This window comes from Aspergillus thermomutatus (assembly GCF_002237265.1).
Source record: "Aspergillus thermomutatus strain HMR AF 39 chromosome Unknown NODE_164, whole genome shotgun sequence".
NCBI classification, from domain to species: domain Eukaryota; kingdom Fungi; phylum Ascomycota; class Eurotiomycetes; order Eurotiales; family Aspergillaceae; genus Aspergillus; species Aspergillus thermomutatus.
Window position 1 is genome coordinate 1 of NW_020798213.1, and position 23,830 is coordinate 23,830.

General features: G+C 51.6%; 8 protein-coding genes across 8 annotated transcripts; 5 read left to right on the forward strand and 3 right to left on the reverse strand.

The window, feature by feature from the left end:
- Window positions 1–35: 35 nt before the first annotated feature.
- CDV56_100016 (DNA-directed DNA polymerase delta subunit POL31) lies at window positions 36–2,729 on the reverse strand (the record flags this gene model as incomplete). Its single annotated transcript, XM_026753635.1, has 8 exons — window positions 36–403; window positions 457–496; window positions 787–836; window positions 896–1,146; window positions 1,197–2,169; window positions 2,218–2,349; window positions 2,429–2,612; window positions 2,686–2,729. Coding segments are annotated over 8 exons (2,042 nt in total), but the record flags the coding sequence as incomplete, so codon positions are not given.
- A 1,134-nt stretch (window positions 2,730–3,863) lies between these two features.
- On the forward strand, window positions 3,864–5,847 carry CDV56_100801 (uncharacterized protein; the record flags this gene model as incomplete). The annotated part of the gene is made up of 3 exons (XM_026754420.1): window positions 3,864–4,341; window positions 5,077–5,415; window positions 5,474–5,847. 3 exons carry the CDS (start codon window positions 3,864–3,866, stop codon window positions 5,845–5,847), a joined length of 1,191 nt encoding a protein of 396 aa, XP_026612610.1.
- A 587-nt stretch (window positions 5,848–6,434) lies between these two features.
- CDV56_101180 (NAD(P)H-dependent flavin oxidoreductase) lies at window positions 6,435–7,475 on the forward strand (the record flags this gene model as incomplete). The annotated part of the gene is made up of 1 exon (XM_026754799.1): window positions 6,435–7,475. The coding sequence occupies one exon, from the start codon at window positions 6,435–6,437 to the stop codon at window positions 7,473–7,475; it is 1,041 nt and encodes a 346-aa protein (XP_026612611.1).
- Window positions 7,476–8,050: 575 nt separating this feature from the next.
- On the reverse strand, window positions 8,051–9,667 carry CDV56_101430 (taxilin; the record flags this gene model as incomplete). The annotated part of the gene is made up of 5 exons (XM_026755049.1): window positions 8,051–8,557; window positions 8,628–8,871; window positions 8,926–9,089; window positions 9,151–9,455; window positions 9,529–9,667. The coding sequence occupies 5 exons, from the start codon at window positions 9,665–9,667 to the stop codon at window positions 8,051–8,053; spliced, it is 1,359 nt and encodes a 452-aa protein (XP_026612612.1).
- An 870-nt stretch (window positions 9,668–10,537) lies between these two features.
- Window positions 10,538–13,814, forward strand: cym1 (pitrilysin family metalloprotease cym1; the record flags this gene model as incomplete). Its single annotated transcript, XM_026755391.1, has 2 exons — window positions 10,538–10,917; window positions 11,003–13,814. 2 exons carry the CDS (start codon window positions 10,538–10,540, stop codon window positions 13,812–13,814), a joined length of 3,192 nt encoding a protein of 1,063 aa, XP_026612613.1.
- A 1,178-nt stretch (window positions 13,815–14,992) lies between these two features.
- CDV56_102386 (fungal specific transcription factor domain-containing protein) lies at window positions 14,993–17,006 on the forward strand (the record flags this gene model as incomplete). Its single annotated transcript, XM_026756005.1, has 7 exons — window positions 14,993–15,047; window positions 15,130–15,433; window positions 15,495–15,918; window positions 15,970–16,279; window positions 16,354–16,568; window positions 16,616–16,679; window positions 16,732–17,006. 7 exons carry the CDS (start codon window positions 14,993–14,995, stop codon window positions 17,004–17,006), a joined length of 1,647 nt encoding a protein of 548 aa, XP_026612614.1.
- Window positions 17,007–17,400: 394 nt separating this feature from the next.
- On the reverse strand, window positions 17,401–18,878 carry CDV56_102688 (uncharacterized protein; the record flags this gene model as incomplete). The annotated part of the gene is made up of 2 exons (XM_026756307.1): window positions 17,401–17,748; window positions 17,802–18,878. 2 exons carry the CDS (start codon window positions 18,876–18,878, stop codon window positions 17,401–17,403), a joined length of 1,425 nt encoding a protein of 474 aa, XP_026612615.1.
- Window positions 18,879–19,237: 359 nt separating this feature from the next.
- On the forward strand, window positions 19,238–23,778 carry CDV56_102931 (uncharacterized protein; the record flags this gene model as incomplete). The annotated part of the gene is made up of 4 exons (XM_026756550.1): window positions 19,238–19,725; window positions 19,786–20,354; window positions 23,235–23,518; window positions 23,575–23,778. The coding sequence occupies 4 exons, from the start codon at window positions 19,238–19,240 to the stop codon at window positions 23,776–23,778; spliced, it is 1,545 nt and encodes a 514-aa protein (XP_026612616.1).
- Window positions 23,779–23,830: the final 52 nt, after the last annotated feature.

Below are 23,830 nucleotides of genomic sequence, written 5' to 3' on the forward strand. Positions count from 1 at the left end.
CCCCCAGTATCTCCCCCTCATGCTCAACCACATACCGCAGAAACGCAAGCAGACCAGCCCGCCCATACCCCCGCCGCTGACGCGCCTTGTCCGCAATCATGAGCTCGATCTCCCCAACGATCTCCGGCGCCGACGTCCCGTCCTCCCCATCCTCAACCCGGAGGAAGAGGTTGATGTCGCCGAGCATCTGCCCGGGAGCATCATCTTCGTTTGTGAGCGGGCGTAGCCCTAGCCCTGGCCCTTGCCTCTGCTCTTGACTTTCGTCTTCGCCACCAGGCTGAGCCGGGGCAACAGGCAAGCAGAGGATGAAAGTAAGCTTGTCGGCGTCCCGGCGCCAGCTGCGCTGCATGGCGTACTCCTCTTCGAGCGTGAGAGGCTCCGAGGCGGTGGCGGCCTGGATTTCCTGTTTCTTGTTTAGCATGTGTTGCGCATGAAGTAAATAGAGAGATGAAATACCTCGTCTTGCATCCATTCGTGGTAGCGGGGGACGTGCCAGCTGGAGTAGGGGACCAGTAGCACTTTGGAGGTGGAGATGGCTGTTCATCCTCCGTTAGTTTTTTTTGTCGTCACCAGGTTGGGGTATTTTATGGTGCGGACCGGTTTTCGCGTTGAGGCGCATGTCTACGGAGTATTAAGATTTGGAATTGTTTGTCGGAGTCTTATGTCTATATTGGCTGCGCCTGCAGCTTTCTGGCTTTTTGCTTTGACCGAATGATCGATAGTACTGGAGTGGTGAGGAAAAACTATGACTTTGCCCGGGTCTTGGCGCTGTTGATGTACAAATACCTGGAACTACGGAGTCCAGTTATCTCGGAATTTTGCATGGCAATGAGGTTCTATCAGATTGTAGTTATTGTTTCTCTTGCTTTCCTGCAAAAGCACCGAATTTGACTACCTCGACCTCCAGTGTCTCGCTATCCACGAGTATCAACTGCCCGGTCTCGTTGAACTTGGGAATCGACAGCAGACGGACACGCGCACCAGTATTATCGGCTGCGTCGGTCATCTCTGCATCAGCTCCGTTAAGTTGAAGGGGAGAGTCGCCTTCCAACACCGCCGTCTTGAACCGAGGCTGATTGCCCGCGAAGAAGATGTGCGGACAGGACTGCATTACAAAGGGGTCATTTGTCTGGAACGGATAGGACCCTGTAGAATAGTCAGTACTGGATCGAGATCCGTTGCAGATAGGAACGTACACAATGTATCAGGGGCGGTGGGAACTCCACATCTCCACCGGAGCATGGCCTCCATGATTCGCATCCTGGCCTCGATGTCCCCATCACCCGCTTCCAGCGCATCCTTGTCTGCAAAGTCCAGATACCGGAGGACATCATCCACGTTCTGTCCACTGCTTCCCCACAGCCGCCATCCCTCGACATCTCCTTCCCATGGGTTTGTGACACTGTCGAACCAGCCCGGCTCGGCAGCTTCCTCGCCGGACGGGGGCGGAGCACAGTATGCTCTAGCTCGTGGAAACATAGCTCGGTGGATCCCCTGCTGAGGGAGTGCAAAGTTCGCCGGATCACTCTCGCCCGGCATGAGAGTCACAGGTATGCTCGGCAGGATCTCCGCGAGGAAGTTGTCTAGTTGTGTGATGGGCGAGGCGTTGTATGCAGAGGCGTCGTATCCATACTTTCTCGGGGCATTCTTCTTCTTCACGGCCGCTCCCGTCTCCGTGCCAGTCGATGCTGCCTCGGCCGTCACATTAGCCCCAAGTGAGTTTCCGGCAATGATAAGCCGTGTGATTGCAGATGCATCCGACGTCGAAGGGCTCTTCGTTCCCCCCAATGACCCTGTGTACCCAAGAAGATAGTCTGTCAGAAGTTCCAGCGCAAGAGTGTCACTCGATGTCCCCGTAATCCCGAGACCACTCACAAAGGCGATCTTGCCCTTGTGCGGCTCTTTTCCATTCATTTTGTCTTCGTTTCGCTCCCACCGACGAGGCTGCTGAGGCAGGCCAGGCACTCTGATATCGATGGTTTCAAAATCACCATTCGCATTCTCCGTCCCCAATACAGCTATAATGGCTCCTGTCGCGAGTTGAGTTGATCCCAGAAGATTCCCTGTTAACCGCAGGCGGCCCGACTCGTCTTCTAACATGATTTGAGTCAATTCCGGATGAGCGGGATCCTGGTAAGTGCGAAGGGGCGGAGGGACTAGGGTATGGCTCTAGGCAATGTCAGCGAATGCCTGTAGGCACGACGGACGAGGACGAACCTCTTTGGAAAGATCATCGAGGATATTCGGCTTCAAGGGCATGTCCATGTAGACCGTCCCAGCGACCCAGCAGAGTTCGCCTTGTCGGACATCGAGCACTCGCTCTACGCGACGAGCACGTTCTCCGGCGATCTATCACATTGTCAACAAGTGTTTGCTAACCCACGCCACAAAGACGATCAAGTGCCAAGCATCGACGCGGATGTCATACACTGAATCCTTCCCATGCGTCCATTCCAACCTCTTCCACCACCGGTTTCAGTCGTGCGAGTCGCAAGAAGTACATGTCGCCATATTGTTGCTGGTAATGCCTCTCATTGCCGGAGGTGAGTTTGAAGGTATGAAGTGGGTTGTAGTGGGAGGTTTCGCGATAGACAGGCGAGCATTGTTCGTCACTGTCTCAAGGCAACTGTTAGCCATGATCTGCATCCACTTGAGCATTGAGAAGAGATAGGCGAAAGAGCAGACCTTGGGGGTTGCAAGAACACGTCCTCCGCTGTGCTGGTAGCCATTATTGTGAGCAAATCTCTTATCTTCCAAGATGCTCCCTCTGAGCAATGGAAATGAGATGATTCTTTCCGCTATTCCTCGGTGTAATTGAAATTGAAGAAGTTGAAGCCGAGCTTCGTCATTGTTCGGTTGATTCGAGCACGCGAATCACGCGTCTTTTGGCGTTTCTCCGACGGTGTAATTACAATACCGCATTGGGCAGAACCACCTCCCAGACTACAACCACCCTACGACACCAAGTGCTCACACCACAATCAGGGGTCTCCCAGGAACAGAGGAGATAGAATACTACGAGAGTGTTTTCTTGAGACCTTCTCAAAGGTCGGAACATGTCTTTGAAAATGCCTGATTTCTGGTTGAATGACGACTACGGAGTATACGGCTCTGGGCCATCGTTGCGAATGATCTTGGACCTCCATCAAGAATGGCAGAGATTACTCTGAGACAAACTAGGAGATGAGAGCAGCAATAGTCTAATAGATTCTCACTCGTATGTTTTCTTTTGCGATATGCTGGCTGTTTCGGCCAAAAACGTGCTTGTGTCGCCGAAGAATGCTTGCCAGCGAGTTTGGGCAAAAACCGATGTGCCGCTACTCAGCAATCAAAAACACAGATTTCTCTGACAGAGTATATCAGATCGAGCTTGTGATCTGTAGCAGTGATGAGGTCCTTCATGAGATTGCCATCGGTGACCAGACGTCTTGAATGAACATGGACTGGGAGGTTATTGACTATCGGAGCCCGCAGGCCACGAACGCATTCCGATCTTCATTCCACATACCACATCGTCCATGAGTTAGATTGCATCAAGTCAATCGAATGCACGAGGCCTCGATTGTTTGGCTGTCACCAGATGTCTCCTTCTCTGATAGGTCTGCTCACTCGCAGTTGGATCCATTTCATTCTTGACAATTGAGGAAATCCATTCAAATGAGATAGTCGAGAACTCGAGAATGGATCTACTCATCTCTCATACGTGCCTCTGCATGTCTTCCATGAGTATGACAGACTTCAAAACATTAGGCAGCCCATATCTCGTCCTCCCACCCAGTGGCTGGCCTGGCTTCCTCACAGCCTCAAGACGTGTTGAAAACACCAGACATCGTTTGTCCCATATTCAGGACAAGTGCATCAGGATGAAGATCCTACCGTCTTTCCACCGTCTCCTAGGCAGTTTCCTTACTATCAGTCTGTTGGCGTGCCTCTTTGTGACGGCGTTCAACCTCGACTTCCTCCCGCGCGGTTTATCGACGCGATTGTTCGGACGAAGCCTTCCAGGATCGCTGGTAACAGCTCCCCAAGGTGCAGTTGGGTACTATCAGCCTCCTCCAGGGCCCATTGCCAACGAAGCGCGACCGACAGAGACCTCCCCTCCAAAGGTCTACAAGACGATCACCACAACGATCATTACCCGAGAGATAACGCATGAACTGAGGCAAGCGCCGGTGGCGATGAGGAACTCGTCAGCCCTGCTGTATGTCGGCTCGTTCCTGATCTCTGCAAGTTTACTGATGGAGTCTCCCAGACCCTCGAAGAACGTTGCCGTAGTCACCGGGACTGTGACCAAGACGCAGGTGATGGTGGTAGCTACACAGACGGCTTCCTCCAAAGGAAGTAGAGACGCTACATGGGGCTTAGCTACATTAGCCTCCTCAGTATTGTTGGCTTTATGGCACTTGTGAGAAAGAATAGATGCTCAATACTGCCCCTCTTTTCGTCTATCTCGATGAGTGCAGTATACACATAGTAATCCCTGGCGCCGTGACCAACGACGCCGATCCTTTCCATCCCAGTCTGGTACCTAATAGCCTCTCTTCTATGGCAGTAAGTGGATACACGGACAATGCATGATTCGACAGTCTACTCCGTACTTCTCCTCCCTACGGCTAAGCATAGACAATCAATTCCTTAAATCATCTACTGCTCATGCGGATTATTTCTGTATTCGCGATCCGTGCAGCCCAGCCGCGAATCGCAAATCGCAATGTCATAGAATGCGGGCCTAAACGACAGGCATTTACAACTGATCCAATGAGATGCCGTGTGCACATTACACCTGTAAAACCCTAATAATAATGGTCCGTTCATGTTCCTTGAAGCCCTGCGCGGCCTGCGCCTCATAAGCGATTTTCTCAAAGTTCAACTGCCCTCGAGTTTGGGGGCCAAAGTCTGTCAGCGACCAGCAATTGACTCCAGTGTATTACTCTCTGCGATAACCTTCTAAGCTTGCAAGTATCCCATTCTGGTCAACCATTCTCCCTCTCTATTGTTGTTACTGTTGCCCTCTACGCCCTCACGGCAAGTCTACGTGGAGTCCACAGTCAATGGCTTACGTATTAAGCGACCCAGCCGGGTTTGCGCTTCGCAAGAACGGCACCTGTCTCGATACAGAGGTGGACTGTGGTTTCACCGTTCATCCCTTTCGAGCCTGTTGCCCCGGGGGCTCATACTGTCCAAGCCAGTACAATGTGAACTGCTGTCCGTCCGCCGCGAACTGCACACAGCTACTTGTGGAGTCGCCAAGATGCGCCAATGAGACGTGGAATCTGTACAGTAATTATGGATACTTTTGCTGCGAGCCTGGAACAACAGCCTTCGGGACGAGTTCGCACAGTGATGGTTGCGCGGTGCCGGGGTATACCTTCGATAGCTCTGATACTCTGTTGCCGCTTGTCTCCTCGGGGAAGGGTACGTTGGGCTGAAAAGCCTGCAGAATTTTCAGTTGAATGCTGACGTACCGTTCCAGCATCGGTTGCGACATCAACGTCCTCCATAACATCCACCCCGTCGACGAGCTCTACATCCTCCACATCACCAACACAAACATCGACTCAACCCTCCGAGGCGTCCTCCAAGACAAACACAGGAGCCATTGCAGGAGGCGTAGTCGGCGGCGTAGCGGGAGTAGCCCTTATCGCTATCCTGCTTTGGTGGCTTCTCAGTCGCCGAATGAAACGGCAACCAGCCCTTCACGAGACGCAGGTGGTCCCCAACACGGAGTATAAAAATAATAGCCAGATGGTGAGCGAACTGGACGGTCGCAGTGCCGCGCATGAGCTTGAGAGCCAGGCAAATCATCCGGCCCACGAGTTACCGGCGGACTCGGCATTCCATCGATGATACCAATGAACGAAGGACGAGCGAGAATGGTCAGTTTTGGAGGTACAGACTAGACAGCGATGATGGTCACCGCTAATCATTAGCCTATTTGCCGCATATCGGTTACATAAATCTGACCAACATCCACGAGACTGACAACAGCCGTGCCTCGATAGCCAAGAAGAGGTGAAAACGAAAGAGACGGTAGATGGTAGATGGTACGGAGTAGATGGTTGGAGCCTGTGGGCGCTGCCTCGGTCCGGCTGCTCTGGGCCTCCGCTTCCCCGCATTTACGCAGGCACAACTGCTTCGTCTCCTGCTCTGTCAGTGCTCATATGTGTGCATAATTCTGGAGCTCATGAGAGCTATCTCTGTATATATACGTGGCTAATGAATACTAATTGATACGATCTCTCCGTCTAATTGATCCCTTGCTATCTATTGAACCGTCTCCCCTAACTTTTTCTCAATCTCTAGGCACATTCTTTAACGCAGTTCTCTCCTTCACTCCGTACGATAGCTGTCAAGAATAGGTGATGACCCAAGACAACGCGTACAGGTCCTAAAAGCAACTTGATATCCCATACGACTGTCATCCAAGCTACAAAATGTCCGTCCACACCCCCCTCTGCTCCCTCCTCAACATCCAGCACCCCGTCCTGCTGGCAGGCATGGCTCGTGCATCCGGCGCCCCCCTCGCCGCCGCCGTCTCCAACGCAGGCGGGCTAGGAACCATCGGCGGGCTGGGCTACACGCCCCAGCAGCTCTCCGAGATGCTCACGGAGCTCAAATCGCTCCTCCGCGACAGATCCCTCCCCTTCGGCGTGGACCTGGCCCTGCCGCAGGTCGGCGGCGGCGCCCGCGCCACGAACCACGACTACACACACGGCCAGCTCGACGAGCTCATCGAGGTTGTCATCTCTCACGGGGCGAAGCTCTTCGTGTCTGCCGTGGGCGTGCCGCCCGAGCGCACCATCAAGCGGCTCCACGAGGCCGGGATCCTGGTCATGAATATGGTCGGGGCCCCGAGACACGCGGAGAAGGCGTTCCAGCGCGGGGTGGACATTGTCTGTGCGCAGGGTGGTGAGGGTGGCGGGCATACGGGCGACGTCCCATTCTCCGTGCTCGTGCCGGCTGTCGTGGACGTCGCGAAGCGGTACAAGAGCCCGCTGACGGGTCAGCCGGCGCTGGTCGTCGCAGCGGGCGGCATCAACGACGGTCGCAGCCTGGCGGCGTCGCTGATGCTGGGTGCGTCCGGTGTCTGGGTGGGTACGCGGTTCGTGGCGTCCGAGGAGAGTGGTGCTAGCCGGATGCACAAGGAGGCCGTGGTCGGGGCCCGGTACGGCGACACGCAGCGGACGCTCGTCGTCACCGGACGGCCGCTGCGGATGCTGCCGAATGAGTACATCAAGGGCTGGGAAAAGCGGCCCCAGGAGATCGCCGAGCTGACGGCGAAGGGCATTGTCCCCATGATGCACGATCTGGAGAACGAGAAGGAGGTCGATATGCCCTTCCTCATGGGCGATGTTTCAGCGAGCATCTCGGAGATCAAGCCTGCAGGTGACATTGTGCGTGAGATGGTCCGGGATGCCGCCGCGATGTTGAAGCAAGGAGCGTCGTATACCACCCAACCGTCAAGCAAGCTATGATGTTTTTTGAAACCATGTAATTTACTTGCCTTGAGCACGCATGAGATTTCACCAAATTCGAAACCTGCTATGTTGTAAAAATGGATTTGATGATTGCCTGAAGCTATCAATAGGGTTTTTGTTCATTCGGCATGTACTAGTACAGGAACATATGCAACAAAACAGAACGGGGGCGACTGGCGAAAAAAAACCTCGTGGACGAGGGAACATGTTTTGTGGTATACTGGAGACTAGTTCGGCAGCATGCGACAAGAGGCTCACTTCAAGCAGAAATCACATAAAGAGCGCCTCCATTACGCTGGCTTGAACTATGCTGACATGAACCGTCAGGCGTGAGAGGCTTGTTGGTACCCGTGCCCTTGCAACATGGGAACATGTGCTTTCCTGATATGCGCGACTCAAATCGAATACTCATAGCGAATCGTTTCATATCCAATCTGCTCGACAGGGTCTCACAACTGATATACACCAGAAGCGAAAAGTAATCACCCGCCCTTCTCTGCATAGGCCGCCATGAGACTCATAAAATACGAGGCAAACGAGGCAGTAGGTATAAGTCAGGACCTAAGATCCCATCAGTGGCATCCGTTAATCATGGCTTTGTTTCCGTTCGCTCGCGCTTCCAAAAGGTTGGGCGGCGGGGGTGGTCCAAAGACAGGCTTCTCGGTTGACTGGGGAGCGCTACGGCCGCCGTTGATGTCGTGATCCGGAGTGTCCAATTCGTATTCATCGTCGCTGATGCCCTCGTCGTCTTCATCGTCTTCGTAGTCCTCGTCGTACTCGCTCTCTGTCCCCTCCTCGTCTCCGTTCAATTCGGCTGTGAGGCCCTGCCCACGGCCCTGGGCCTGCATTCGTCGGCAAAGCGCTTCAAGGTGGTGACTCTTCTTTCGCCACTTCTCCAACTCTTCGTGATTTCGCGTGCGTTCCTCGGCCATCTCTAGTATGTTTCGGTTCGTTTGGTCGTGCTTGCGGGTAAGTGTCAGGTTTTCCTTCTCTAACCGTTTAGTCTTCTTCGACATTTCCTCCATCTCTTTGCGGAATGTCAGGAACAGTTCGTTACTGTTGTTTAGTGTATCCTCCACCTGCAACATCATTATTATCTGCTATCGTAATAGAAGAGATGAGCCGGAGATAATGGACGCTGAAGCATACCTGTTTGAACTTCTCAACGTAGATATTCAGTTGGCTGCGCAACTCGGCTTCGGTATGCGAAAAAGTAGACACCTGCGAACTGAGCGCACGACAACGGGCAGCTTCGTTTTCAGCAGCGCGGCGCTGTTCTTCGTACTTGGCAGTCAGGCACTGTATCTCGGCATCTTTGCTGCGCAGAAGCGCTTTATAATGCAACTCGCGCATTTCGAACTTTTCGCCGATGGTCTTGATTTTCGCGCGCAGCCTGTAATGCTAAAGTCAGCGGTAGATTCGATGGTATGTATGACAGTGGACTTACGCCTCGTCCAAGTCGATATCCAACTTTTCGTTGCGAGGGTTGCCTTTTGCTGCCATGACATCTTGAATGTCGTACAACAGAGAGTCGAGTCGTTCGTTCACAATCAGCCGCGCCTTTTTCTCGGTTTCCTCCAGTTTTTTGTTTTCGTCCTGTCGAACACGCGCCTGTCAGACCAACGCTCTTGCAGCTGAAGAAGACGATTCCGCCGAGTCCGAATCAACCCACCTTGACCTTCTTGTTCTCTTTGGTGAGCTCTCGGCAAAGTTTCTCCAGTTTATCTTTCATGGTGACAGTCTTGTTCAATTCCGACTTGCCCTTGTCCTGGTCCTTCTGGAGCTGATCAGCCCGTTTTTTGCTTTTGGCATAGTCGCGATCCAGCTTCTTCATGTCCGCCAACAGTTCGGTGTACTTCTTGTGCACGGTCTCAAGTCTGGTCATGGGCGACTCGATGTTGCTGAGCAATTGGTTCAAGTCTCTGGTGGCCTTCTTGACCTCGCGCTCTGTCGGTATGTACCAGTTAGTGTCAACCACTTAATAGGCATCGTAGCGATCGAAAATTCAGCTGCACAAGGGGGTTTGCCAGGAATAGGCCGCATAACGAACCGATTTCTTGTTCTTGATCTTTCTCCCCAGCAGCATCTTGCTCCAGCTGAGAGATTTTGGCAGCAAGTAGCTTAGACGTCTCATTGGGATCCGCCATCTTCTTCCCCTTGTTCTTCTTCGACAATGCTGCAGACGACATGACCTTCGACTCCTGCAAGAACAGTGCCGAATGGTTGGTGCGATTTGCGGATTCGCTGGCGGTGGTCGCGTGGCCAATCCACGGAAGCCGAAAATTGCGAAGACGGCAAGGTGTGCGAGAAGCGGTAGACCGTTAAATGGGTGGCTTTTTGGTACAGGGCTGCGGAGGCAGGAATTCCACGAACGATCCTTCGAGACAGTGCTCCCCAAGAGGTATGATCGAATCTTTAAATCTAATCGAAGTCACAAACCCACAGAGGACCTATACTAGCGGAGAACCTAGGTGGCCTTCTCTTAAGACTCGCAGAACTCGGTGGATTGGATCTCCACAATCCTTTGCAACCAAGTTCTGCAAGACGATCGAAGACCTTGGAGCAAGAAGATAGGCTGCGGAGTGTTCCCGAGAACGAGAACAGGTCTGCCAGATGAAAGACAGACACACAGGACAGACGCTTTCGAGGACCTTGCCGGGGAGAATGGATCGGATCGAATCGAATCCAGTCGTGAGTGTAGGTAAGAGGGGGGATGCGCACTTGACCGGCACTAACCCGATTTGAAATCTTCAATCTTGGCATCGGTCAAAGTACCTACCTCTGCCTGGTCTGCATTCATATCCTTCGATCTTTTTGGAACTTTTCTACCGTCCGTTTCAAAAGCCTCCGACTGTCAGCTGTAGTTATCCTTGGTCGGATCAAAGTGATTGAGATCCTTTTGCTTCGCCGTTGACCGACCCCCGATTCGCTGCGCTTCCGATCATTTCGGGACCCTAGTTGGGGTAACAGTTCCGTCAAGACACTATCTAGAAGACAGAAAGCTCACGATCCTTTCGACAGCTGCAGCCCGGGTCTCCTTTTCCAGATTTTGCCACGTCATGTTGCGCTCTTTCTTAGGGGCAGGCAAATGCCGAATACCGGTCTCGCAACAGCCCGCCTGCGGTCGGTTGCTGAGAGTCAGCAACACACTCACTCCACGGAGTCAATCTCGACGAGCTGCGTCGACCGTCACTAGTTTGGATAATTTTCCGAATGTCGGAGAGAAACTTCATGGTTTCACTGTCCAGGAGAAGAAACATGTACCAGAGTTGCATCTTACAGCGGTACGGTTAAAGCACGACAAGACAGATGCAGATTACCTTCATGTGGCCAGGGAGGATAAGAACAATGTCTTCGGCATTGGCTTCAAGACCAATCCCCCAGACGCGACTGGCGTACCACATATTTTGGAGCACACGACGTTGTGTGGAAGTGAAAAGTGAGAAAGCATCAGTTCAGCTCTTGCGCAATTATAATTGTGCCTTTAAAGATGGACTCATTACTGATATACTTCGACATTCTAGGTATCCAATTCGCGACCCTTTCTTCAAGATGCTTCCCCGATCATTGTCGAATTTTATGAATGCTTTCACCTCCGCCGACCACACCACATACCCCTTCGCCACCACAAATCAACAGGACTTTCAAAACCTGCTGTCAGTGTATTTGGACGCTACGCTGCACCCATTACTAAAAGAAGAAGATTTCAGGCAAGAGGGATGGCGACTGGGACCAGAGGACCCTCGTGCCATTCTAGCCCAGGGAGAGCAATCCGAGGGAAGCCTGCAGTCAGACGATGTGGTTTTCAAAGGTGTCGTCTACAACGAAATGAAGGGACAAATATCGGACGCCAATTATCTCTACTACATCAAATATCGTGAAAGCATTTTTCCGGCGCTGAATAACTCAGGTGGAGACCCTCAATACATCACCGATTTGACGCACCAGCAGCTGGTGGACTTCTCCAAGCGGAATTACCATCCCAGTAACGCCAAGATTTTGACATACGGGGACATGCCTCTGAGCGCACACTTGAAACAGATCGGTGAGGTGTTGGATGGCTTCGAAAGGGGGCAGGCCGACAGAGATGTCAAGCTGCCCTTGGACCTGAGTCGCGGTCCCTTGAATGTAACTGTTCCCGGACCTATCGACACATTCGCCAGCGATGACAAGCAGTTCAAGACCTCGACCTCTTGGTATATGGGCGACACGACCGACGTCGTCGAGACGTTCTCAGTCGGAATACTGTCTTCCTTGCTCCTCGACGGCTATGGCTCGCCAATGTATCGTGCGTTGATCGAAAGTGGGTTAGGGTCTTCTTTTACTCCCAACACGGGCCTTGATTCTTCTGGTAAAGTGCCAATCTTTTCCGTCGGGCTTACCGGCGTGAGCGAAGCGGACGCACCAAAGGTCAAGACGACTATCCAAAGGGTTTTCCAGGAGTCTCTTTCTTTCGGGTTCAATGATGAGAAGGTTCAAGGCTTCCTTCATCAACTGGAACTCGCGTTGAGACACAAGACAGCTAACTTCGGTATTGGTGTCATGGAGAAAACTCTTTCGTCCTGGTTCAATGGTTCGAACCCTATGAAGGAGTTGTCTTGGAATGAAGTCATCGATGAGTTCAAGAGAAAATATGAACAAGGAGGCTACCTTGAGTCATTGATGCAAAAATATCTCATGAACGATACCTGTCTGACGTTTACGATGGTGGGTACTCCCTCGTATAACAAAGATCTCGATGATCAGGAAATGGTGCGTAAGGAAAAGAAGCTCGGTCAGCTCGTTGAACGCCATGGCTCGGTTGAGAAGGCTCTCTCCGCGCTTGCTGAAGAAGAGCTTCAATTGCTCAAGATTCAGGAAGAGGCGCAGAACGCCGATTTGAGCTGCTTACCCTCTCTGCGCGTTGAGGATATCTCAAGGGAAAAGGAACGCAAACCCGTTCGGGAGTCCAAGGTAGACGATATAGACATCGTCTGGCGTGAAGCCCCAACAAATGGACTCACCTATTTCCAAGCATTGAATTCTTTCGAGGGGCTCCCAGATGACCTGCGATTGCTATTGCCGCTGTTTAACGATTGTGTCATGCGACTAGGCACGGCAGACAAATCCATGGAACAGTGGGAAGATCTGATCAAGTTGAAGACCGGCGGAATCACGACATCCACTCTTCACACATCTTCTCCTACGGAAGTGGGTAAATTTAGGGAGGGCCTACAGTTTTCAGGATACGCTCTGGACAGCAACATTCCAGACATGCTGCAGATTCTCACTACCCTTGTCACTGAGACAGATTTCACCAGCCCTCATGCGCCAGCCATGATTCAGGAATTACTGCGCATGACCACCAACGGAGCTTTGGATGCTGTTGCCGGGTCGGGTCATCGATACGCCCTGAATGCGGCAGCCGCTAGTCTGTCTCGGAGCTTTTGGGTTCAGGAGCAGCAATCTGGCCTAGCGCAACTGCAGGCTACGGCCAACCTCCTTCGCGATGCGGAGAGTTCCCCCGAACGTCTTGCTGAGCTGATTGATAAGCTTCGGTTGATTCAGTCATTTGCTATATCGAAAGGCTCTGGCCTCCGTGTTCGCATGGTTTGTGAGTCCAGCAGTGCATCACAAAACGAGACTGTACTCCAGAAATGGCTGGCAGGACTACCTCGTAACGGGCCACCCACTTCGCCAATTGATCATTCTGCCGTGAAATCGGTAGCTAATAGAGTGTTCTATGACCTGCCTTACAAGGTGTACTACTCTGGACTTGCCATGCAGACGGTCCCTTTCATCGATCCATCCAGTGCACCTCTCAGCGTCCTTTCTCAACTTTTGACCCACAAATACCTCCACCCTGAAATCCGAGAGAAGGGGGGCGCGTATGGCGCCGGGGCCAGCAACGGTCCTATCAAGGGGTTCTTCGCCTTTACTAGCTACCGGGATCCCAACCCAGTGAACAGTCTCAAAGTCTTCCAGAACAGTGGGATCTTTGCTCGGGACCGTGCCTGGTCAGACCGGGAACTTGCTGAGGCCAAGTTGGGCATCTTCCAGGGACTTGATGCTCCTGTGAGTGTTGATGAGGAAGGTGCCAGGTATTTCATGAGTGGTGTTACACATGAAATGGACCAACGTTGGCGAGAGCAAGTGCTCGACGTCACTGCAAAGGATGTCAATGAGGTCGCTCAGAAGTTCCTGGTTGAAGGATCTCGGCAATCCATCTGTCTGCTCGGCGAGAAGAAGGATTGGGCGGATTCCGACGGCTGGGAAGTCCGAAAGCTCTCTATGAACGCCTCAAATGAGCCTGTAATCGACCCCATGGGCCAAGATGGCGCCGTGGCATCTGCTTAAAGTTGAGACGATCTTGCAACGACATGATCTAGACGAACTTGATACCCCGGATCTTCAGCCCCTCTTGACGCTCTGGGGCTCAATATTGTATCATTATAATAACCTTTTCTCATCACATTCGCCGAACAAATGGCTTGTATATAGACATCTTCCTGTACAGTATCCCGACTTCACTCCTTGCGTTCCCTTTCTCCCTTCCCTTTTCCGTATCGATCATTCCAGCGCGTCTCAAGAACAAACCTCGACCCCGTCTTCGATCTTGATCCCCATGATCGGTAGATGGCTGGTCCTCCTGGCTTTTCAAGCCTGGAGTAAGCGCAAGATCAGTAAGAATGTGAACCCACGAGGTACACTTCTTGTCTCCGTTTCTCAGACCCTCCCTGAACTTTCAGCCTACGCAGGGCGGACTAAAAACGCGAGAACATGAATAGAAATGTAAAGAGCTGGTATCACCTACGAGTCAAACTCGATTTCAGATGTTCTGCTTGTATGTTGGCTGTAATTAGTTGATATTTGGATATCGCCTACCTCGGCTAGACGGTGGCTTGTGGGAGCGTACGGTCACCGCGGATGATCAGTAGGCGAGAAGCGATAAACGATCGTCGTCTTTGCATTCTGCAGCGATTTCCCAATTCCCGTTAGGATACTCTTGGCTTATCAGGGGCCTGTTCATCAACTGGCGAATAGATGGTGAAAGGATCTGAATCAAAGAAAAGGGAGGTCTACAGAGTACAGTCCAGACTGGCCCCTTCTCACGTGGCTGGACTCGACTTCAGGCAGTATTAGACCATCAGACATCCCCGGTCACTCCAAATTCTTCTTGCTATCGTTTACTTCAGATGAACCTAAGAAGAAACGTTCCCCAGGCGTAAGGAAAGCGGCCGCTCCTTTGCCTTGGTTAGGTCTTGAGAAAATCATGTTATGCAGCAATTCATGTGTATAGCGCCATGAAGAGAACGGGCTCCATTGTCCTGGGCCCCAAGCCGACAAAGGCATGCGGTAGGTGGAGCCGAATTCTCATTGATTCGATGTAGATTGATTTGCGTTGGACAAAGCTAACGGAATCTTTTACAGTCAATTGTCGTAGGTTGAAGGTGAATCGCGGCGGCTGTCGACCAGAATGGGCCAATTGTACTGACGGTCTTCGAGATGAAATGTGAAGTCGACAGCGCTCCTCCATGTCGTCGCTGTCGTCATACAAACGCTCCATGTGTCTTCAGGCCCAGATCAAATGTACGTGATTATGTATCTGCCTCAATGCTTCTCTAGAAAGTTTGAGAAATCCCCGTGCGTACTGACTGCTTCTAGGCTGCAGCGGTCCAATCAATCCCAGACGGGGCACAAAGTGTGCAGGGTACGCTCGTGTATCATCCTTCATCCCCAGATCAGGATTCTTCATCTATTCTCGGGCGTCTGGAGCGGATCGAGTCACTGCTAGGCATTGGCACAGCTGGAAACATGGCCTCATCGCTGGCCGTTGACTCGGATCCGGAGGAAGAGTCTGACGATGTATCTTCTCGCGGGATTTGGAAAGCTGTTGAGCGTCTTCAGATCATCACCCGTCCGCCTCAGGATCATAATATCTGGTCATATTCGATCGTCACGCGCTTATGGACCTCGTACGTACCCTATAGCTTCTTACCTTTTCTCTTCTCTGTGCTTGAACTGATGTAGATTCAGATTTCTGAACAACCTTCCATTACTTCATTTTCTTCAGGATCAAAGTGCTTTGGTCTCCCCTTCGCCACTCTTGCTTGCCTCTGTTCTCTACGTATCAGCTGTGCATAGCCCTCTAGCAGAGCTTGCTTCGTTAGCAGGCGGATATTTCGCAGCTACATGCAGTGCGATTGCCGAGCTTGTCGTTCCAAGCGCACTGCCTGGCATCTCCGGCTGGACCGGAGGCCATGTCTCTTCATCCTCAAGTGACGAGCATAGGGTGTTTCAGGATATTCTCGGCCTTATTATGGCTAGCCTAAGTTGCGAAGCGTACATTGAAACTACGGACAAGTGGATAGCTCTCGCCTATCGTCTTCTACTAGACCACTGCCCTGCCGACCTGGAAGATGCAACATATGATTGGCGTCGTCTATTTTCGGGCGTTCAGGTACTGCAGTGTGCTTGTGTATGGTCTCAGGCTATGTACTAATGTCTCTAGGTGATCGACATCGAGCATGCCTCCATGCACATGTGCTATCCCCTTCTTCCTAGACAGCCACCCATACCCGCTCTGCAACAGTCGGATAGCCATCAGGAGAGTGCATTTCGCGGTCTCGCACAGATGATGCACCAAGGCCTTAGCCATTTCGTAGGCCGGAAACTCCCCACTATATGGTCCTTCGTGAATGCTAGAGAATCGGATGCCTTACCCTCGGTTGGTACACCTTTTACAGACAAGGATTCTCAAGTTATTCGGCTTTGGGCCAAGAAACTCGATGAGTGGTTGGTTCAATACAACGGGGCGTCGCGTAAGGCATTTCCTAGCTGAACAGAACTAGCGATGGATGTAGCCAACACTGACATATCATGCCTGCGTCCACAGAGCCCTCACCGTCCGACCGTCAAGGTATCTTAATTCTCTTGCAGTACCACCTCCATAAGCTCTACGTTCTATCAATCTACCATCCAGCTCGCGGCTTTGACCTGAGCTCCACGAACATCACCCTGAGCGAACGGCAGGAGCTCCTGATGTCGGCGCGCGCCGTCCTGCGATTGCGGCAGGATGATTCTAGTATATGGTCGAACTGGGATCTAATTGTACGCCTATACTCACCTATCTTGTCGGGGCAAGCCTAACAATCCAGATGATAACCTGGGCAGCCATGCTCCTGCTACGCGGGGTCGAGGACGGAATGACACATCACGATGGTACGATCAGCCATGCGTCGACGAAATCATATTCTAATACGACTTGTTGCAGATCTCCATCTGATCCAAACCCAGCTCAGCAGCTTGAAACGAAGCGACCCGTCTACATTGAGCATTCACGGCATCCTTGCAGATCGCCTTCAGTCAGGAATACAAAGCATGCATACCCCGCCGGACATTGGACCTGGTTTTGCGTTCCCGGCGCCGAACATGGATTATTCGTGGACCATCTTTGATCAGCAGATTATGACTCTGGCCAATCCGCCTTGGCTTTTTGATGACTCTTCCATAGCGCAGCCACAGAAGCTGGTCGAGCAATATCAGTGAGAGTGGTGATAAAGAGCAAGCTCCGTGCCTCCAAGCGGTCATAAAGGTCCTGGACTCCGCAAGCCAAGGACAGAATCGAAAATAGCAGCGTGAGGTAATGGAGATAATATCGGCATTACTGTAAAAAGAGTATACATTGACCGTATATAGAACACAAAGTGTTAGCATATTATTTCTTCTTCTCGAAGCTGGGTATAAAGTAACTGATCGTTAATCATATCGTATAGTACAATTTCAGGGTTAATGCCATGGAACCGGCTCATTGCAAGGAAGTTCCACATTTGAGAATTTAAGCGTTGCTAGCCGCTTTCTTTCTGAAATCGCTGCCGCCAGTATTCCTGGCATTTCTTGGCTTCCAGCCGAAACGGGTCGGGTGGTTCCTTCAGCAAGCGGATTAATCATATCCACTTTGCCCGTGAGAAGGGTGATCCCCGTGGCTGTGGGATGGATCTGGCTGACCAGCAGCTCCCAAGGTGCTGTCCAGGACTTCGATAGGGGTTCTCGGGGAAGCAGAAAGGTCTTCGAACGCACCAGTCGCTGATAGAGAGGAGGGTAGTGGGGGAAAAGGTTCTGTTTGGTGGTAATTCGTAGGCTGTCGCCAGTCCGACTCGCGGCGTGAGACGCCTCCACGGGTAGTTGAAAGGTCATGGGCTTCATTTGACCCTATAGAGTTGTAGTCCGGGGATGTAGAAGGAACATCTGAGACACCAGATGCAGCTTGTGTATAAGATGACGGTGAAGGCTGCGATTGCAGGTGAGCATGAATGGATTCAAAATCACTCGCGACTATCGTACCTTGTCTTTGCTTTGATCGAGGCCACGACTTGCAGCCAATTTTCGTGCAGCAGCCCGTTTCCGAGCTACCTCTGATTCTTCCTCAAGCTCTGCTTGCTCCTCTTCTGTTTTCAAATGCGCCAAGGACGCTGTGCTGTAATCGCGAGTATTCCCTGTGTTAGGACTCTGGGATTCTCGTAACCGACTCTTTTTCTTTTTGGACTCCCTCGAAGCCGAGGTCCCGAAACTAAAAGTTCCGGACATGGACCGTTTCATCCCTGCAATTTTGTCGCTAAGTTGATCGTCCGAATCTAGTCCTGTTCCTCGGCGACTGGCCAACGCCAGTGCAAATTCGTCATCTAGAGGAACCGCATCTTCCTCCTCGTCGCTAGGGATCAAATCCCCTCTCGAGCTCAAGGAGTTCGCGGTCTCACGCGATGACTGCGTGGCACTGCGGTATCGCCCGTTCTTGCTGGAGGATATCTGCTCCTCCGTTTCTTCAGCGGACTCCATGAGGGGTTCATCCTCGGGCATATGCCGGCGCAGCCCCGTAGGATGTTCCTGGAGATCTGCAGCGGATGGTCGATATTTTAGCCCTCGCGCCCCCAGTCTCCAAGGAAAGCGCTCCAAGAACCCCAGAAAGGACGAGCTTGGAATAACAGTCGGATCATTTCGATTATCGGGTACCAAGACACTGCTCTTCCGTCTCGTGCCTCGAGTACCGTAACTCATTTTGCGCTGTCTGCGTGGCTGTTCTGCGCCCCCGCGCGTCAAGCCGCTCCCCGCCAGCAGCCGGTCGAGTTCGTCCGTGCCCCATCCGAGCAAACTGTCGTTGGCATCATCATTATCCCAATCATCATAAAAGTCAAAGCTGGCTTCCGCACGTCCCCGTCTCCGACGTCGAAGTTGGTCCTCCCGACTTGGAAGACAGGGCGACGTGCATGAGTGGATGCAGTTTCCAATCGACGAAAGACAAGGTAGGATATAATGGTGCGAAAATGTATAGAGCCCCTCCTGCGCCGTCTCGTTCGCGGATTCCAGGTTGTGAGAGATCTGGTTGATCGTCTGGCGGACCCGAGGGTCTCTGGTTCGCATCATCTTGATGATATCCCGTCAGGTATGACGGTCATGCAACGGCGGAGGAGACTTTGTGCGCAAATGCTTCCGTCTGTCCCAAAAAATCACATCGAAGTGGATCGCTGGAAGAAATGATGTCGGCAGTTGGCGGCTTGATCATCAGCCCCATCGATATGTCCATGCGACGTTTAGAATGTGTTGGTTGGGATGTTGTGTGCCTCAGGAATAAAGGCCCGCCTCCACTCTCCGATGTCATTTCCGCACTTGGCTGTTTAGTCAGCAGCACGTGCCATCAACTAAGTATCGTCCATGATCAGTAAATATTTACCAGATTCTAATTCACTAGGATCATCAATCAATCGTCCGTCTCTGACTTTAAAATGGTATATTACATTCGTTTCCTGAAGACTCCTAGATTTCAGAGTCAAAAAGCCGGGTCCGTTACTGTAACTGCGCTCATATGCATCACCACCGACTTAGGAGATGCATTTCTGGCCCAAGATATCGATTTGCAGGTGACATTGAGTCCCAACGGCTCCGGCAGAACCCTGTATAAGGACAATTTACAGTGGAAAGCAGGAAAACGCGAGCTTCCGCTATCCCTAGGTCCATTTTCCGCCGGACTATCCCAGCAGACTATCGTGCTAGGCGTAGCCGCAGTTGACCCTCAACGGCCGAGCCCGCCTAGTCTAGATCATCTGCTCGACACCTCTAAACTCCCTCTAGTCATATCAGGCTGGAGCGCGCCGTTTGGAGGGTCAGAGCCTCTTGTGGCTGAAAAGCTTGTCGAACGACGCTTCCGCCCAAAGAATCAATTGGACCTCAGGATATGGGAGGAGACCGGCAACAGCATTGCCCGGCATATCTGGTGAGGCCTCTGAATCCGTATCTGATTATCATTCTAAGAATATATATCTTGCATCCGTAGGGATGCAGCTATCGCATCGGTAATGTACCTTCAGCAAGCGACGACCAAGATTCCAGGGTCCGCCGCACCTTTGCTCCAGAATCTCCTACAAGGTCAACGCAGCACCCCTCTTCACGCCATTGAATTGGGGTCTGGCTGCGGTATTGTGGGTATAGCACTAGCAGAGCTCCTCTCGCATTGCTCAGTTCTGCTTACAGATCTCCCTGAGGTGGAGGAGATCGTCATGAAAAACATAGCCGTCGCAAGGCCAGCTCCATCGTCGCAGGTCACATTTCAGACACTTGATTGGGATGAAAAGCTACCTGACAATCTATGCAACGGCCGCATTGACCTGATTCTTGTCTCTGATTGCACGTACAACGCGGACAGCCTGCCGGCGCTGGTCAATGTGCTGGACCGTCTAGTCCAGATGTCGCCTGATGCTGTAGTCCTGGTGTCTTTGAAGAGACGACATGATAGCGAAGAGGTCTTTTTCAGCCTGATGGACTCGGTAAATCTTTTTACTTTGCATAAGGACAGCATGCAACTTTCGTCTCAACATGACCAGTTTGACGAGATTGAGCTGTACTGTTATGGACAAAAAGACAGACATTACTCTCAACATGGCAAGTCCATCATGGCGAGCTGAAGACACCTCTTTTTTCGTGATCAATTCATTGTTGGAACAATGAAGAATGAGAAAGTGTTGCCCACCTCGCGGCGAACGTGTCAACTGAGAGGCAAGCCCGGCACATAGTATGCTTGACTCCGGCCAGCTTCTGGACAGGCGTCCCTGGATGACTTGTTTCCGGGTGATTCTGCCAAACCATGCCATTTTCCTCAATTGGCGCTGCCGCGTCTAAGTGGCTAGGACAACTTATTACTCGTCCGAACAAGCAGACAATCCCACCTATACGGTTTAAAGCTGAACATCTACCTCTTCTACATTTGACCACATGAAATTAAGACGCCAGAACTATTGAAGAAGTTCTGGCTTTGGCTCCTTTACGAAGTCGCATTGGGCTACAAAAGTGAAGATGGAACACTTGAATTAGAATACCTTAGTAATGGTGCGGCACAGCGTCTGCGCAATATTCAAAACTTGGACATTCATTTCGTGGTTTTCAATTATCCTGTTCGACGACCATTGTCATGGAATCTTCGGGTTATATCCCTATGCTGTTGTTGTGCTATGCCAGTGCCTGGGTACTGCGTAATTTGACACTTCGTTGTGCAACATGCCCTCCTCCAGCCATGCAATCTGCTCAACAGAAGGCAGCCAAGCTGACAGAAGTCTCAAATGGAAACACCTAATGTCTGGATCGAGAACGGTACTTGGATCCTGTAGATCCCGTGCGGGGTCGAGAACTGGATCGGTTCCAGGATCGTGCATACTCGGACCGCTTCCGTCGCGACACGCGCGGTGGTGTCCCTCGGCTAGTGACGCCCATGATCTCACGATCGACGTTCGAAATGTTTTGTTGTTGCTGTTGCTCATCGTCCGATGGGAAGTCACTCTCTTCATTCGGAGGGTTGGACGGTCGAGATGACATTGCCTAAAGGAGGTGCACAGCTTGTGGATCAACACTATCAAGAATACGCCGGGAATGAGACTGAGATGGTCTAGTAAGGAGACTTGTCGCTTGGGTATCCTTCCGAGGCCCTAGGATCTGATATATCTTGAGCACACGGCCGAAGTGGTTCTGGACCGAGAGCGCCACGGTAGAAGACTTGGATCATGATGACGATTCTGCGATGCAATGACGGAAGATCATGCCTCCTATTCGATGAAGTCATATTATTGATGCTCTCGATCTCAATCGCTTCTGTCCTGCTGTTTCAAGTCGTCCTTTGTTAATCCGCAAGTGAAGCAATCTTCACACTTTTCGACCATGAAGTGTCGCCTGCGAATGCAGACAGGCTTTGCCTATGAGAATGGCTTCCGTGACGTGAGCCTACTAGAGAGCTTTAAAAGTGGCAGTCATATTTGAAGCGACAGCTTCCAAGTTCACTCAAGATCTGTTCAAGGCTAGAATCAGGAGGCACAAAGTCCATGTACCCCAGAGTGATACTATGACGAACACCGAAGTTCATGAGCGGTAAGGGAAGCTCAGTCTGACCTTCCCCGATAATCTGCCTGCTGGCATTTCAGCCGTGAGACCGGTCAGGAGGTGTGACAGGGAGTCCATTGCCTAGTTACCTTATATTAATATCTGGTAGAGTCCATCGGAGCTTTCTTGGACAAATCTCCCGTAATTGGCCGCCAGAATGACCGCACAGAGAGTAGAAAAGCTACTTCCATGCTGTTGTTGGCTGTGTCGCCATCAAGTTTGCTTTCCGTTGGACAAGTCAGTCAAAGATGTTTTAGCACATAACGCCCATAAATTGGCGTACAAGCAGCAGACGGATCACTACTGGATACATAAAATTCGTCTGCTCGTCGCTGATTGCATTCAAGCGAGATAGACGAGGAGTATCCTGAAAGGACTCCATATCCGTACCAGCGGACATCTCCAAGATCTCGGACCCTTCGAAGACCGAAACCAACAAGTCCACTGAGCTGATACTGAACACATCAGTATGCTCTAGTTCCTCAGCACTCGTCAAATCATGGAGGCAGTGAAGCTGGCCTGTTCAAGTATAGTGTGAGGCCAAGACTCGCGGCTTGCAGTTACCTGGTCATGAGAAAAGCGAAGATGCCGACAGACGGCTCTCGTTGGCATATTTCCTCTTCGCATCGCACTTCCTCATTGAGAGAGGAACAATCCCAGCTTTCTTTGACTATGTTCCGGATTCAGCAGCGGATGCATAATTCCCGCGGTCTCGGGATTTGAGAATGCCCCCTCAAACGATTACCAGAGTCTCTAGCAGCGTAGGCATATTCAGAGGGCTGTGGGAAGGGGAAATTCAAGACCTGGAACTGCCGGAAAGTTTGTATACGAGCGTCTGCATCATACAGGAGGAAGTACTTCGTATAGCATCAAGGGTCACTGGACCTCGGCATTTCGGTTGACGATGATGACTCAGCAGCATATGCGGGATCGTGTTTCTGAGCGATGGAATCAAGTGCAACGAGAGTCCATCATTAATTATCCACGGTTAATGAACTATATAGAGAGACTTGTCTGCTTCTAGATCTACTTGACAGAGACGTGGCAGACTGTGTTACCTGACTAGCATGGCCGCTCCCAAGATTACCCTTTACTTCGACATCGTGAGCCCATTCGCTCATATAGCGTTTCATATATTGAGAGTGAGTGATAGCATACTTGCATTGGATGTTCTCAGAGACCGCTAGTAACATTTTCAAAGCACTCTCCAACCTTTGCCAAGTGCGATATTACATATGTGCCCATTTTTCTGGGGGGGTTGATGAAGGCGTGTGAAAATACTCCGCCCATCCGGATCAAGAGCAAGTCATTCTCTAGGTAGGATTTATGCTCAACCCAGTAGCTAATTGTCTCTCCCAGACAAGGCTCAGTGGATCAACCAAGAACGGCGCCGTTGGGCCCGCTACTTCTCCGTTCCCATTGTTGAACGGACACCGGCAGGCTTTCCGCCCCTGACTCTGGCTCCGCAGCGTGCTCTGTGCGCCATCTCGCAAAAGGCGCCGGAACGCTTTGTTCCCGCTATCGAGGCCCTCTATCAGTCCTTCTGGGTTGAAGGAAATGGCCAGATCGGACAGCCTGAGGGGTTCGGCCCCATCCTGGAGAAAGTGCTCGGCAAAGCAGGCGCAGGGGAGATCCTCAAGGCCGTATGTTGATTGATGTTACTTTCGTATTCCTGGCTTTTACTGAACATTGGTAACAGATGAGCCAAGACGAGGCCAAATCGCTCTTGTCGGCCAATACGGATCGTGCATTCAAGTCCGGTGCGTTTGGACTTCCCTGGTTCGAGTGCACCAACTCCAAGGGTGAGACAGAAGGGTTCTGGGGGATCGACCATCTGGGCCAAGTAGCCGAGTTCTTGGGATTGGATCGCAGTCTGGAGAAAGGTTTCCGGGCGGTGCTGTAGCGGGTAGGAGAAAGGGTGTGAAATGACGTCTAGTTTGTCGCTTTGGGACGTT